This window comes from Geospiza fortis, unplaced genomic scaffold (genome assembly GCF_000277835.1).
Source record: "Geospiza fortis unplaced genomic scaffold, GeoFor_1.0 scaffold333, whole genome shotgun sequence".
In the NCBI taxonomy this organism is placed as follows: Eukaryota; Metazoa; Chordata; class Aves; order Passeriformes; family Thraupidae; genus Geospiza; species Geospiza fortis.
The window spans coordinates 679,727-693,415 of NW_005054347.1; the positions used below are offsets into that span (position 1 = coordinate 679,727).

At 38.9% G+C, this 13,689-nt stretch overlaps 1 protein-coding gene across 2 annotated transcripts in view; it reads right to left on the minus strand.

Moving 5' to 3' along the window:
- Nucleotides 1–1,804: 1,804 nt before the first annotated feature.
- PTGFR (prostaglandin F receptor) overlaps nucleotides 1,805–13,689 on the minus strand; it is an 18,529-nt gene continuing 6,644 nt past the window's right edge. For both annotated transcript variants that reach the window (XM_005423074.2, XM_031058706.1), the window contains exon 2: nucleotides 1,805–4,002. In XM_005423074.2, coding sequence (XP_005423131.1) covers nucleotides 3,697–4,002 — 306 coding nt within the window. In that variant the 3' untranslated portion in view covers nucleotides 1,805–3,696. The remainder of the gene's footprint in view (nucleotides 4,003–13,689) is intronic.

Here is a 13,689-nt window from a genome sequence, read left to right on the forward strand (position 1 = left end):
ACCACACTGCTGCAGCCACTGGTAAGGAGCAACACACCTAGAAACAGTCACTTTTATGAGAATACAAAGCATGTTGTTATTGAACCAGCACAGCTTTAATGGGCAATATTTTCCACCTGAGAAACACCCTCAATACAAGCTGATGGCCAAGGGGTATTGGAACTCATGATTGGGTTTTTCTTTGCAGTTATTCCTCACCATAGCAGTAAACTTGAGGTTATCTCAAGAACACAAAATGCATTTTAAACAGCCCCTCTTTTATCTCACTTTTGAAACAGCATTACACTATTAGTATTTTAAAATTTCCTAGTAAGTATCAAAATTAACTGGCATTCATCAGCAAAACATTGTCTGTTCAAAGAGAAAATACTTCCCTCAATATAATGCAGCAACCCTTAATAGAAAGTTGTTTGCTGGAATGAAAGACCAGTTTTGACATTTTTTATGGTGGCAGATTGCAGAAGTTAAAACTGAAAAGCATCTGATTTTTTTTAAGGAAGCAATAAAAGTCACCAGAGGCATTGTAAATTTTCTTGGCATTTGAGCATTTTCCCAAGAAAATTAAATCTCATTCCAACCTATGCTGTTATTCAGTGAAGTGCTGAGTTACCTGTAACATCCTGGAGCAGTGCATTGGCACGTAAGGCACATCTGAAAGGTCCCAACATCTTGTCCTAAAGGATCACCATGGCTACAGAACTGGTACATATTGCTGTTCCTGGAATTGTTGCTCACATATCAGACTGAACTAATAGGAACACTTAATACACAGAAATCTGATAATAAACCCACAAGGTGGACCCTTTGTCTCAAGAATCACATCTAAAAGACCTTGAACGTTGCTCTCCATCTTTGTATCCAGGTAACAAACTACAAGTATTTGCATAATCCCTGTGATGAGCAACTGGTTACTGATGGTTTCTTCCCTCAGCACGTTGGCTCAGCCCAGGCTAGGACTTCATTTCAGGACAAAGTGCTTCCTTATATAGCCTGCTGTTGCTTAAAATCCCAGTTAGATTAAAATATTCTCCCACCCTGAGGACTGCCTCAGTCATTAGTCAGAAATGAGATTCACTTTCTTCCCACCAGAGCACTTATTGCCCGTGCCTGCTCTGGAGGCACTAATTATTGCCAGCAGTAAACAGGCAGCTCACGACTGCTCGCATCGTTAGCCAACTTCTAAGGAGACCATCAGCACATCCCTGAGCACACTGTCCTTTGCTCCCTGCCTGGGCAATACTCACATCCTAATGTGAAGCCATCCCACTGTTTTTTTTAATAATCTCATATTCCATAAAACATATAACTTGCTAATCATACAACACAGCACGTTGCTGGCTCTTCAGTGAGATGCAATGAAATGCAATGATAATCCAATCACTTTCAGTGTAACAGGTCCTCGGGTGACTGTATCCTGAGCTGCCTCTGCAGGCTACCACATCACTGAGCAAGGCAAAATAGACACAGCAAAACTCACTTTTTTTCATAGTGTATGCGAAACACAGGCAGATACTCAGATAAAAACACTTTCATCCCAAGCACCAACCTGCCTCAGTTCCACTTTTATTTGCATTTTCTAAGCATGGGTCATCAGACCCATGCTGCCTCAGACCACCCTGCCCTGGCCATGTGCAAGCACTGGTTCCTCTCACCTGAATTCCCACTGGCCTCCTCTCTGCCTCCACACACAGGAATGGTAGTGGTTGGCTTAAATCCAGCGTGATGGTTTTTGTCATAAGGATTATTTTTAATAACTCAGGATCATCTTTTTGGTTACACAAAAACACCTTAACTCTCAGGATACAGTTTGGTAACTTTAATGAGGCTTTGCAATTTACATTCAATGGGTATCAGTACACAAAATATAAGAAATCACATATACATATAAACTTTGCTCTGTTGTTTTACAAGCCAACCAGAGTGAACAACACAAGCTACATTTATTTATTCACACAACAAAATGGAACATTTTCAAGCTTCATTCACCAATCAAATATCTCAACAATTTATGGACCAACATTATTTTGCAGCTGCTAAAACAACACACTTCCATAGGGAACAAATAATTTATGTCAACAGATACACTGACATCACATTCTATGAAATGAAAAAGCCACACTAAGCACTGACTGAATGCTTCCAGATTTCAGCAGAACTCACATGAAGCAATAGTGCAGAACTTATACCAGCATCAAATCTGTCCACCATTTATCAGCCCTATGACTGAGAAAAAAAAAAAATCACATACAGAAATTCTTCAGGGTAAATAAAGCCACTTTAGTACAGGGTTACTTAACCCACTTATTTTTCAACCTTTTTAAAACAAAAAGGAAATAGCTTTAAAAAATTTTAAAAAAAGAAATATTTAAACCTTTTGGGTTTTTATTTTCTGCCTTACAAACTATTCTCACATACAATATGAATTTGTACTTTGTGAATAGTTTTGGTCCCTCAGACTGTCTTCTTAGTGGATCTGTTTTTAACTACTTTGTTCAAATATACCAACACTTCACTAACGTAGTTATTTGAAGTTAAGTAGGTAAAAATAAGCCAGACCTATTGGCTTCTGAACAGCATACAGTCACAAAAACCAAAGCTTCTTTTAGCAGCATTAAAGGTGAAGGGCCTTCTGTGTGAAGCTGTCCTGAAAATTTTCTGGTACCTTCAAGTTATTGAATGCTCTCAGCTCTTCAGACACAGACCCTGCAAAAACTGAGCATTCAGTTTGCTCTCACAAACTAAACCCTGCTCCCAAAGCAGTTCCCTGCAGAGGTGCTCATTTGGTCACACACATGTTCACGACACAAGTGTGACCTTTGACAAATGAAGCAGATGTACCACATGGGTATTTCAGTACATGCACCAGGGGAACGCTGCCAGAATCATCCTTCAGTTCAGGAGGGAAGGGGAAAATTACTGTTTTCACAGATCAACCACTGCTTTATGCCTGTAAGTTTCAACAGAATTGCTGAAAGGACTAAAAGCTCACCAATACACCTCAAAACATAACTATAAGGAAGCTGAGCTCATCTGCTTCTCTGTTCCCAAAGGGAACCTCAGGTTTTGTCAATGATTTCAAAGGAACACTAACACTGACGCAGAGTTCGCAGCTCTCCCAAAAATTCATGGAACACTAAATAATTACGAGATCAAGTCAATGAACCAAGCACAGTGGATCATTTAATAAACTGGGCACAAGCAACATGTCTTTTATACATACAATCGGTAAATTCAATGCCTAGAAGCACAGAATACCCTTATGGAAAGAATGCTTGACTTTACTCTAGAAAACAGTGACTCTGCAAAGGATTTGAGGGTATCTCTGGTAGAAAAAAATCTACCCCTTTTAAAAACCACCCTTTTAAAAAGCAGAGATCACTTCTGCACTTTTAAAAAGCCTGTTAAGGTGAAAGGTTTGGTGGGGAGTGTTACAAGGAGCCCTCTGCACTTTAGAATACATCCCTTCCAAATCATCTATATTTTTCCCTTCCACGTACTGAAGTGAATTAAAACATTCAAGGGCATCTTTTGGAGTAGCAATATCAAACTGGTAAGCAACAATAGCAAACCACTCACAATTTAAAACAAATGCCAAACCACTGAGCCTTGGAACTCATTTTAGGGTACTGCCCATGTAGGAGCGTTGCCTCCATCATCTCTTCATAGTTAAACTTTAGTTTAACTTTCAGTTAAACTTTACTGTCCCATGGAGCTGAGAGGCTGGAGGTTTATCTGTTTGGAACTTCCTGGTGACTCTGATATCGCTGCAACCTTCAGAGAATTCTTGATGGAGCTGAGCTCCCACATGTGTAAGTTCATGACGTGCACGCCGCAGCAGCCGCTGGTGATCTTGTAGAGGTTCCTGAGGACAGCCTTGCGGAGCAGGATGTACACCCAGGGGTCCAGGATCTGGTTCCACGTGGCCATGCGCAGGGCGAACAGGAGCGTCTCACACGTGTCCTCTGAGTGGCCTTCCCTAAGCCCAATCCTGGCCATGGCCACCTGACAAAGGGCAATAGTTTAGAATTATGCATCAAAAAACACACATTTAAACACACATTTAAATTACCTGAAAATCAAGTATTGTAAAACTGTACATTAAAAAACATACAAAGAGAGCATGTAAATGAGCAAAATTATTTCAGCATTGTCTCTAATCTTCACACCTTCACAGCATCAGTGCATCCCAAATTGTAACGTAAATACTTTCAGACATACAAGATTTATCATCCTAGAAATCCTCTAATGTTTTACAAAGGACATACACGTGCCTCTCCTGAATTACTTCTGCTGAACTGTAAGCAGAGGATGGCAACCAGCCAGGGAACACCCTCCAAAACAAGGGATTGATCTGAGCAACAATTAAAACCTAATCCAGAATTTGATCTAACAAAGCGTGCCAAGACTGTTCCAGAAATGGATTTTCTCAAGGACAGAATCCACTTGTAGGTCAGCACTTTTTTGTAACAGCTATTTATTTTTTCACATTTTCCTAATTAAAGGCTGCATAAGGAATACAGTACCTTGACTTCAACAAGAAGATTCACGTTTTTTACACTGCAGCAGAACACGATTTATTGACACCAGAGGATTTAGAGGTCTGTAGGAAAATATAAGCCATGGTGACAAAAGCCACTTGTCAGTGGAGACACAGGAGGTTTCATTCACCTCTGGAAATGCCACACATGGACAGACCTCCACCAGCAACAACACTACCAGAGCCAACAATTCCACATGGAGGAATTCCAGACCAGCTCAGCAGGGCAGCATCTGGTAGAGGATACCCAAGGGCCACACCAGCCCAGCAAGGTGTGGCTCTGGCCCCTGTTCTGCAGGGACACAGCCCTAGGGAAACTCAGGCCACTGGGACTCCTGCCCTGCAGATACCTCCTTTACAGGCTGGCTGCCACTGGGCGTTTGTAACCTGAGTTCCTGTGTGAGGAAAGCCTGATCTGCCAAGCCAGGAATCTGCCAGAAGATGGTAAATTATCTCTCCCTGTTAGTAATGTTAAAACCACACGAAGACTTTTTTGGTAGAACGATGAAACACTGTAAGGCTTTTTGTTCCAAAGCCTTTAAAGCACTGCAGTTATTTAACGAAGAAACAGGATATTTTACAACTGATGCTCTGAGTACATTAATTTATTGGGCAATGAGAAGTAGGGTCAGGCTGTCCATGCGCAGGGCTGTAGTTTCAAGAAGATGCATTGAAAAGAAACTCAACAGAAAAACTAAAAAAGAATAATGACTGAAGAGAGAAACCTAAAGTTCAACAAGCCAGCAAACCTATTGTACTTCTTTTTAAATGCTTCTCTCTATTTCCAGACCTATAGCTATATTTCCTATAGCTTGCAGGTCACCACATCTGAGTATAAGCTTGAATGGCACAAAGTGAACACATAAAAGGACACTCAGCTTGTTTGATGAGGCATTTGAGGGAGTGTTTCTGTATGGCTTCCATGGGAGCAGCAAAGGAAGCCCCCAGGAACATTGCTGGGGAAGCTGGTAGGACTGGCAGGAACACAGCTGGGAACTGGTGTGGGGAGGAGGAGGAATGTCTGAGCACCAAGCCAACACAAACACAAGCCAGTTCCCTGAATCTGCTTTTCACTCACAACCACTGGGCACATTCCTCTCTGACATCAGCAGCCCACCCAAACTTGAACAGCTCCTTTGGCTTCACATGGGATGTCTGTTCAGGACAGTCTACATTTTATTTATTAGAGGTCCAATACCACAAGGCAAACTCAGACAGAATACTCCTTGCTCTGCAAACAGGACTGGGCAGCAAATGACAGCTCAACAGAGCTCACAGACCAATGTCCTTATCCCATTCAGAATGTTTGACTTAATACAGACACACAAGCCACTAATCTGATGTATTTAAAAATTAATTTGTTGTTCTTCTCTCACATTCTCTGAAGTTAATAAATGCCAAATCCAATGCAATTTCATGTCCAGACAAAAAAGCACTAAATGTTGCTAATAAGGAAAAATAGCTCCATCCAGACTTTGTCAAACTTATTTTCTCACGTTACCTAGAACACTTGTGAGAAGTGTTTGCATTTAGAAGTAATTTGCATTTAGAAGTAATCACCTCTAAGTGAATCTATTAATTTGCTGTTCAACATAAACAACTTCTGCTTTGATTATGGATTTGAATGAAGTAAATCAGGACAACAAGGAAAACTGATACCTAATCTATGGATTCTGACTTGCAGAAGCTTCATCCAGAACATTTCAGTTGCCTCTATATCAGACATACAAAAAATAATCCATCTAAATTCACACAGAGCAAGTAGACCTTATGTACACAGACACACATTTAAGCAACTCAGCTGTAGGCCCCTGGATTAGAAATAATAAGATAAAATCTAATTATCTACAGATTTTGTTTTATAAGATTTTCCTAACCATATTATTAACATTATTTGGGAGTATTATGCAGAAATTAAAAAATATGTTTTTCTTATATCTCTAAAACTAATATAAAAGTTTTTTGAAGTTCTGAGAGGCCAAGATTTCCATACAGAAATGGAATAAGACAGAGAATCTCACTGCAGCCCTGAGCACAAGCATTTTTATGCTTAAGCACTTGCGGCAGACAGGAGCACATGTTGCCATCACTTTGGGTATGAAGTGAGTTTCTCTCTCCTGCAAAGACACTGCCCAGTTCTGGGGGCTCATCACATCTTCTGAAAAATCATGTAAGAAAACTGCAAGCAACTGTGCAAAGAGGAGACTTTGTTCTGGAGCCTTTCTAAAATCATCTGTTGATTTCTAGAACAAGACTTGAACTTCAGCGGAAGAGGGGTGGAATGGAATGAAGTTCATATAAATTATTATTTCTCTCACATTTTCATAGTCTATTTATTTAAATTTAAATTCTTAAAATACTGTTCCAAAGTCAGTTTGAGACCATAGCTTATAAAAAGGATAATACACTACCAGCTGTTTAATTAAGGATTTCATTGAGGCAAAACACGCAGACAGTCTGGATTTTCTCCCTGGGTGTGAGAAATTTGTGTCTGAACCACTTGAAATGGTTCAAGACATCAGCTCAGAAATTGCCACCAGAACTTGGTGTAGTGCCAAGTGGACTTTTGAAAGTGGGATCACCTCCACAGGCACAAAAAGAACACTTCAACTATTCTTATTTGAGTATTAGAGGTCAATAATTGGTTCAAAGTCAGGGAACCAACTCAAACCCTTTTTTCCTTTCCCTGTAGGTCCACCAGGCTGGTATGACAAAGGAATTCTGTTCTCTGTAGGCAGCAGCACCCAAGAGGGGAAGAGGCAACACTATTGCATCATATCTAATCACCTTTGATCTCCACAACTGAAGTTAATATTCATGCAGATTCAGCAGCATGACTCAAAAAATTAATCCCCAGCTGGTAAATAATACACGTAACTCATGGCATTTTCTAACATATTTAGAAATGTAAGAATCTAAGTAGCACTCTGCTGATTTAGACACTGTTTATATGAAGACAGCTGTAGTATGTCTCCTTGGTTTGCAAAAAAAAAAATCACATGATGTAACTATGACAATTCAAACTTTCTTTATAAAAGGTAGTATAAAGGCATAACTTTAAAAGCATTTTTTTAAACCAAGGGGACCTGCCTGAAAGATATAAAATTACTTTGACTCATACCAACCCTTACTGGTTTAAGAAAGGATCTGAGAATTCAGCATTCCTAAAATTACAGAAAAAGAAATCAGATTTGTGTCAAGGAAGGACTTGACACAATACATTAAACTTCCACATACTTTTGGTCCAATCTTAAACTTCATTAAAACCAAAGCTCACTTTGCAAGATCCAGAAAGTCTGATGGAAAAATCTTTTAACATTTTGAAATTGTTGACTTCTTCAATTCTGCACCTAGCAGACAGCATCAGAGAATTACCATTTCCCTTAAGGACAAAGCTCAGGGCAATAAACAAAAAAAATTGCTCCAAGGCTTCACACCACTCTCCAAACATAAACAGCACTAATTTAATTTTCCTTCCAATTGGATCTACACAAGAACAACCAATAGGCTCAAAGGCTGTGCTGCTTAGTCACATTCCTGTTAGTTCTCAAGGACAGCCAGTCAAAACAAGCAGCTGACTTCAGAGCTAGTTAAGAAATAAGACAAAAATGAGACTTTGATGCATTTCACCTCACAGGCTCTAAATCCAGGTTCTATCCTTGACTTCAGGAAACTGGGTAAAACCCAGGCACCAAGAGATGACTGACATGGAAAGCAGAACAGACAAATATGGGAAGTTGTTGTCTTCTGCAACTCAGCCCTCAGACTCCCCTGTGGGAACCTTGCAGACCCTCCCAAGCCTCTTCCTTTGGCTTTCCTTACAAGCCATTCTGAGGATTTCCATTAATGGAAGGAAGTCCATGGATTTTTCAGTATTTGCAGAAGACTTCTATTTTGTCACTATTGTCTATGTCAAACCCCTGAGGTGCAAATCCCCTTCTTCTAAACCACAGAGGTTTCAAGGCAGAAATTTACTGATTATGTCCCAATCCACTGAAACAAAAAATATACACTTATTTTGAATTCCTAGAGTTTTTTGAACTTTTACTTTTCATTTTACAAAAGCAACTTCAGTCTAACAGGCAAGGGATCTTACAGGATGATATTTTGTAGTACTCTATAAACACAGACCGTAAGAAAATAAATTTGCAAAATAGTGTGAAAAAGAAATACAAATGCATATGTCTTCACATTTTATGTACCATTTTATATCTTCCAAGCAGAGCTGTTAAAAAATAAACACTGCCAGCAAATTGCCTGTACCATTGCTATATTGATCTTGCAGTATACAAGCCAAGCATTTGTTGCAACAAAGCTGAGTATGCTTCGTTTTATTTTTTTATGTGATTCTGCAAGTCAGTTTAAAAACAAGAGCTTCCAAGAACAATATGCAGTGCACCAGTTCTGCCATCAAAATATTAGTACACACACTGTTCTACTTATGCCACATAATGCTTTTTATGTTCTAGATCTGCATGTTTTCCCCCTAATGTTTTCCTTTCCCTTTCTAAAAGAAAAACATTAACTATATCTTCAACTTTTATATACCAGATGATCACTTAGCTTAGCAATTAAATTCTAACTGAGCATAGTGATTTTATTAAAAAATGCCAATTTAAAAAGGTATTGTAACAACAAAATATATGAGCCAGCTTTCCACCTCATTAGAGCCCAGAGGGTACTTTTAAGAGCATATGTAGTAATTCCTGATGTACAATTTGGCAGGATCAGCTCTTGAGAAGTAGCAGTAGAAAAAGGGAGTCTCTTTTTCTCTCATGTATATTTCTATGATAAAATAATAATGCCCCTGAAAATTAAGAGTGGATCCACTGGCTCACTATTTGCCCCCTTAAAAATGAACTGTATAAATATTTTGAAGGTATTGTTAAGCTACAGAGGTGTGAAAGAGGTGTGAAAAGTCCAAAAAGTATAGAGAAAATGGGAAATCACAAAAGTTTTCACAAAGCGAATAAAAACATGTTCTCATATTCCTTTCTCAGACACAGCTTAGTCTGTGACCAGGCAATTTCTCACTGAAGTTGACAGGAAAGAAATTATGAAGTAAGCCTCATAACCAGAGGGCAGGGGCAGGTCTGTGTGCATGAACTTGCAAACATTATGTGAAAGTGAAGTTTTTATTTTCCGCCAACTTTCCCCTTAGACACTACCTATTTTGCATCAGTTTTGCAGGAGGATAACTTCATGTTGGGCTTGAATAAAGTATTCGGGGTCATCTCTTTGTTTCTCCTAAATAATCCAAATATTTCTATCTTGGATTGACAATCCTCTATCTCCTTTGCCTGCCATCAAAGTAAGAAATACTTCAGTTCAACTAGCTAGCAATGTAATTACTCTCACAGCTTAATTGATAACTCATTTAAAAGGAAAGCATTGTTGGTATGGATAGAAAAGATTCTAGCATTGGAAACAGAAGATGACTCACTTCATAATGAAAAGACATAGCGTCCATACCAAAGTCAAATAAACAACCTGTTTCCTGAGCTACATGCTTTAAAGCTACAAGAAAGCCTGTTTCCACAGCTTGAGGAATGTGTTCCTGCCTAAAAACAAAGCCTATATCAAAAAATCTTTTGCACAAAAAAATACTATTTTATAGTTAGAATTAAAATATTCTTTACCCAGCAATGGCAGAGAAGCTTTACGTGACAATTTTAAGGGCCAGAAAACAAGAGTATGTCTAATATCAATTAAAAGGACCATCCTTACATATTTAGGAAGGCAAGATCTATAAGTATTTGGGATTTATTTATTCTTCCATTAATGTCAGTTGGATAAAGCTTCAAACCCTAGAAATGATCTATTAATTCTCTATTGTCGCTTTGCTTTTCCAGATTTTCACACTCATTTGGGAAAAAAAATCATATTTTAATGCTTAAATAAATATTGTAATTTGTTTAGGAGTGACAGAACTTCTCCCACTAATACCCTACAAATATCCCAAGGAAGAATCCCAAATAACACACGATACTGGGGAGGAAGAGAACTGTCTGAATGAATAAAAAAGTGACAATATACAGACAGCCTGGGGGAAGAGGAGCTGCAGAGATCCATAACCACAGAAATAGAACAGGCTGAAAAAGTTGGAAGAGACCTCTACAATCATCAAGTCCAACCACTACCCCAGCACCACCATGCCCACCCTGAAACCTTTTCCGTCTGCCCAGTACCACATCCACATGCCTTCTGAACACTTCTGGGGATGGTGATTCCAGCACTTCCCTGGGCAGCCTGTTCCAATGCCTCATCACCCTTTCAATGAAGAGATGTTTTCCTAATTTCTATTTAAACCTCCACTGGTCATCCTGTCCTTGGTGGAGATGGACTGGAGTCACAGTCACCCAATCACTTGGTACTACCTGATCTGCAGTGTTTGAAGGAGTCTGACTGGAGGCAAAAGAAGACACAATGCATTGCTTTCCTGTCATTCTTTTTAATTCACCTTTGTTAAAGTGACTTCTTCTGTGTATCACTGAAGGAGTAAACTAAGCAGCTATGATCAGAAATATCAAGATTAATGAATTAGCAATATATCTACCAAGTTTAAATATATCATTTGCAATTACCGTTCTCTTTTATGTTAGCAAATAAATTACAAGGGCCTATTGTGCTCATCCACCTTTCAGGAGGAGGATGGAAGAGAAAAATCAAGTCTCCATTTAAAAGCAATTTATTTCTCATTACTTCTCCAAATGCACATCTCTGGTAAAACGTGGATTCAATTTTACTTCCAATTCACTAATGAACTGTAAATCCTAAAACAAACTGCTACCACTTATTCCTTTCTGCTTCTCTTTCTCTCTTTCCATGCAGTGAAGCAGATGGGAATATAGCTGGTCCCATCCCTCCCAGCACAAGAGTCTTCCTCCCCTCATACTCATGTCCTGATGTCAGTCATCACCAGGTTACTTGAGCAGATTCACTACATCCTTTCCATCCTACCCCACTCCTGTAACTCTGGGAGCCCAAACCTCCTGAGGGGCAGCACACAGGTCCAGGACAGCAGGAGATGGTGCAGAACCTCCAAAGCATCTCCATTCATTCCACTATTCATCTATTTCACCTCACCCAATTTGAAAATGAATCCCTAAGAAAGAGGGAGCTCTGCTCCCTGAGCACTGCTGTTTCCAAAAGCACACCCACAGAAGCTGCGCTGGGTTCTGCACTGTGGGCACACAGGGAACCTCCATCCTCAGGGAGCCTCAACCCCAACTGCAACTCAGCAATTCCTCTCAGACATGCACCAATCCTACAGCACCAGAGACACAAGTAACTTGTGCTAGAAAGCACCGTGCCACACTTCAGATTGTGAATTAACACCATAATAACTATAATCATAAACATTCTCTCACAGAATACATGAATGTGTATTACACCCTGATGTCTGTCATTAAAACTGGGGAGGATGAAGGACCTTCTGGAGTTTTTCCATGTGAGTGTATTACTCCCTGAGATTTTTCAGCAACAACTTTACCATTTAAAGTGTTTAGATAGTCAGGAAAGACAGCTTTCCTAAAATAACCATCCAAAAATGGTTATGCCATGTATGACATTTTCCAAAGATGGTTATGCAGCGTATGATATTTTCAAGTAAGAAATGCCTGAATAAGTGTAATATCTAGGAAATAGGAAGAATTCTCTTATCTCAAACAATGAAATGAATGTCAAACTGACTTACTTTTTAATATCAAACACAGAATCTAAAAACTTAACCAAGTGAAATAAACAAGGAAAGGTTATGAATGGCAAATCTATTTTGTTGAAGTTTTCAGAATTTGATTTCTTGAGATGGCAACTTCAAAATTGAAAAAAAATAAAACCAATCCACATTTTCTGTGAAAGTCACCGATACCTATTTGAAACAAAATATTGTGTTTCATAGCTTAATTGTGTATATAACATCTAAATTTAAAAATCAAGAAGCAATTATGAGAGAAAACCAGAGACTCATTATTCTGAAAATGCCGTTTTCTCACATGACTGGAAACCTGCCTTCCTTACTTTTTCTCTCCAAAACAAACAATCTTATTGTATTCTGATGGCACTGCATTAATAGAAAAGCCTTTACACAAAATTTCCCAAACAGCACAAGTAAACACAGATAACAAAAACTCTATTTATGCTTCCCCAGAAGCCTCTGGTAAAGGGTAATATGTCAATCTCAGCCCTCCTTCCTTCCCTGGTTCCTACCATTACTGCCCATTTCTTCTCCAGCACTTTCCTGTTGAGAGTACCTCAGCACCCTGACTTCTGTGAGGGGGAGGCAAACACTTGAATTACAAATATAGCCACAATTACTATAGACTTTCTAAGCACTCTGTGATGTGCTGGCCCATGCTTATAAACATTTTTGTTAAAATGATTCATGTTTCTCAGAAAGGAGAAGGCCAGTAAGATCTCTATGTACTGTAAAAAGATGACAATAGGAAGAGATCAATTTTGAACACTAAAATAGTACTTTTAAAATCTAAATTCAGTATCATTTTAGGTAGGTATAGTCTAAAATTAATGTCATTCCAGTTCTCATGTAACCATGCAACTAGTGGAATTAGGCAGCTGTGCCACTTAAGAAAACAAAATTAAAGAAAGTTCTTTACAATTAATACTAAGAACCTCCTACCCACAGGTTTCATAGAAACACATCTGAACAGTGGATTGGACTTTCAAACACATTGTATTAAACTTTGTTACTCTCTCTGCCAACGCATTCAAATTCTTTCCAGGAGTATTTTCCTGGAGAAAAACAACAGCACACTCAAAATTGTCTGAGCTGCTGAATAAACCTTATTCCATGGGAAACTAAGATGGAAAGAAACTTCTGTCTTGAGACTAACAAAAACTTCAATCAAAATGAGCGTTCTCTTTCCTCTTAACCTGTAAAATGAGTTATGTATTTCAAAATACCTTTTGGTCCATAATATCAGCAAAGACAGTAATCTTTCAGCAATTTAGCCTTGAGTTTTCAGACACTAGGAGAAGCAAGAACAGTAATTGAATTTGCAGAGTTAATGCATCTATTGAGAAACTCAGCAAGCAATCAAAGGACCATAATAGGAGTGGGAGCCCTTCCTCTAATTTGGCCCAAAAGGACAATCAAACTCGGGAATTCTTTTTTGGAGGAACTCAGGGAGCAT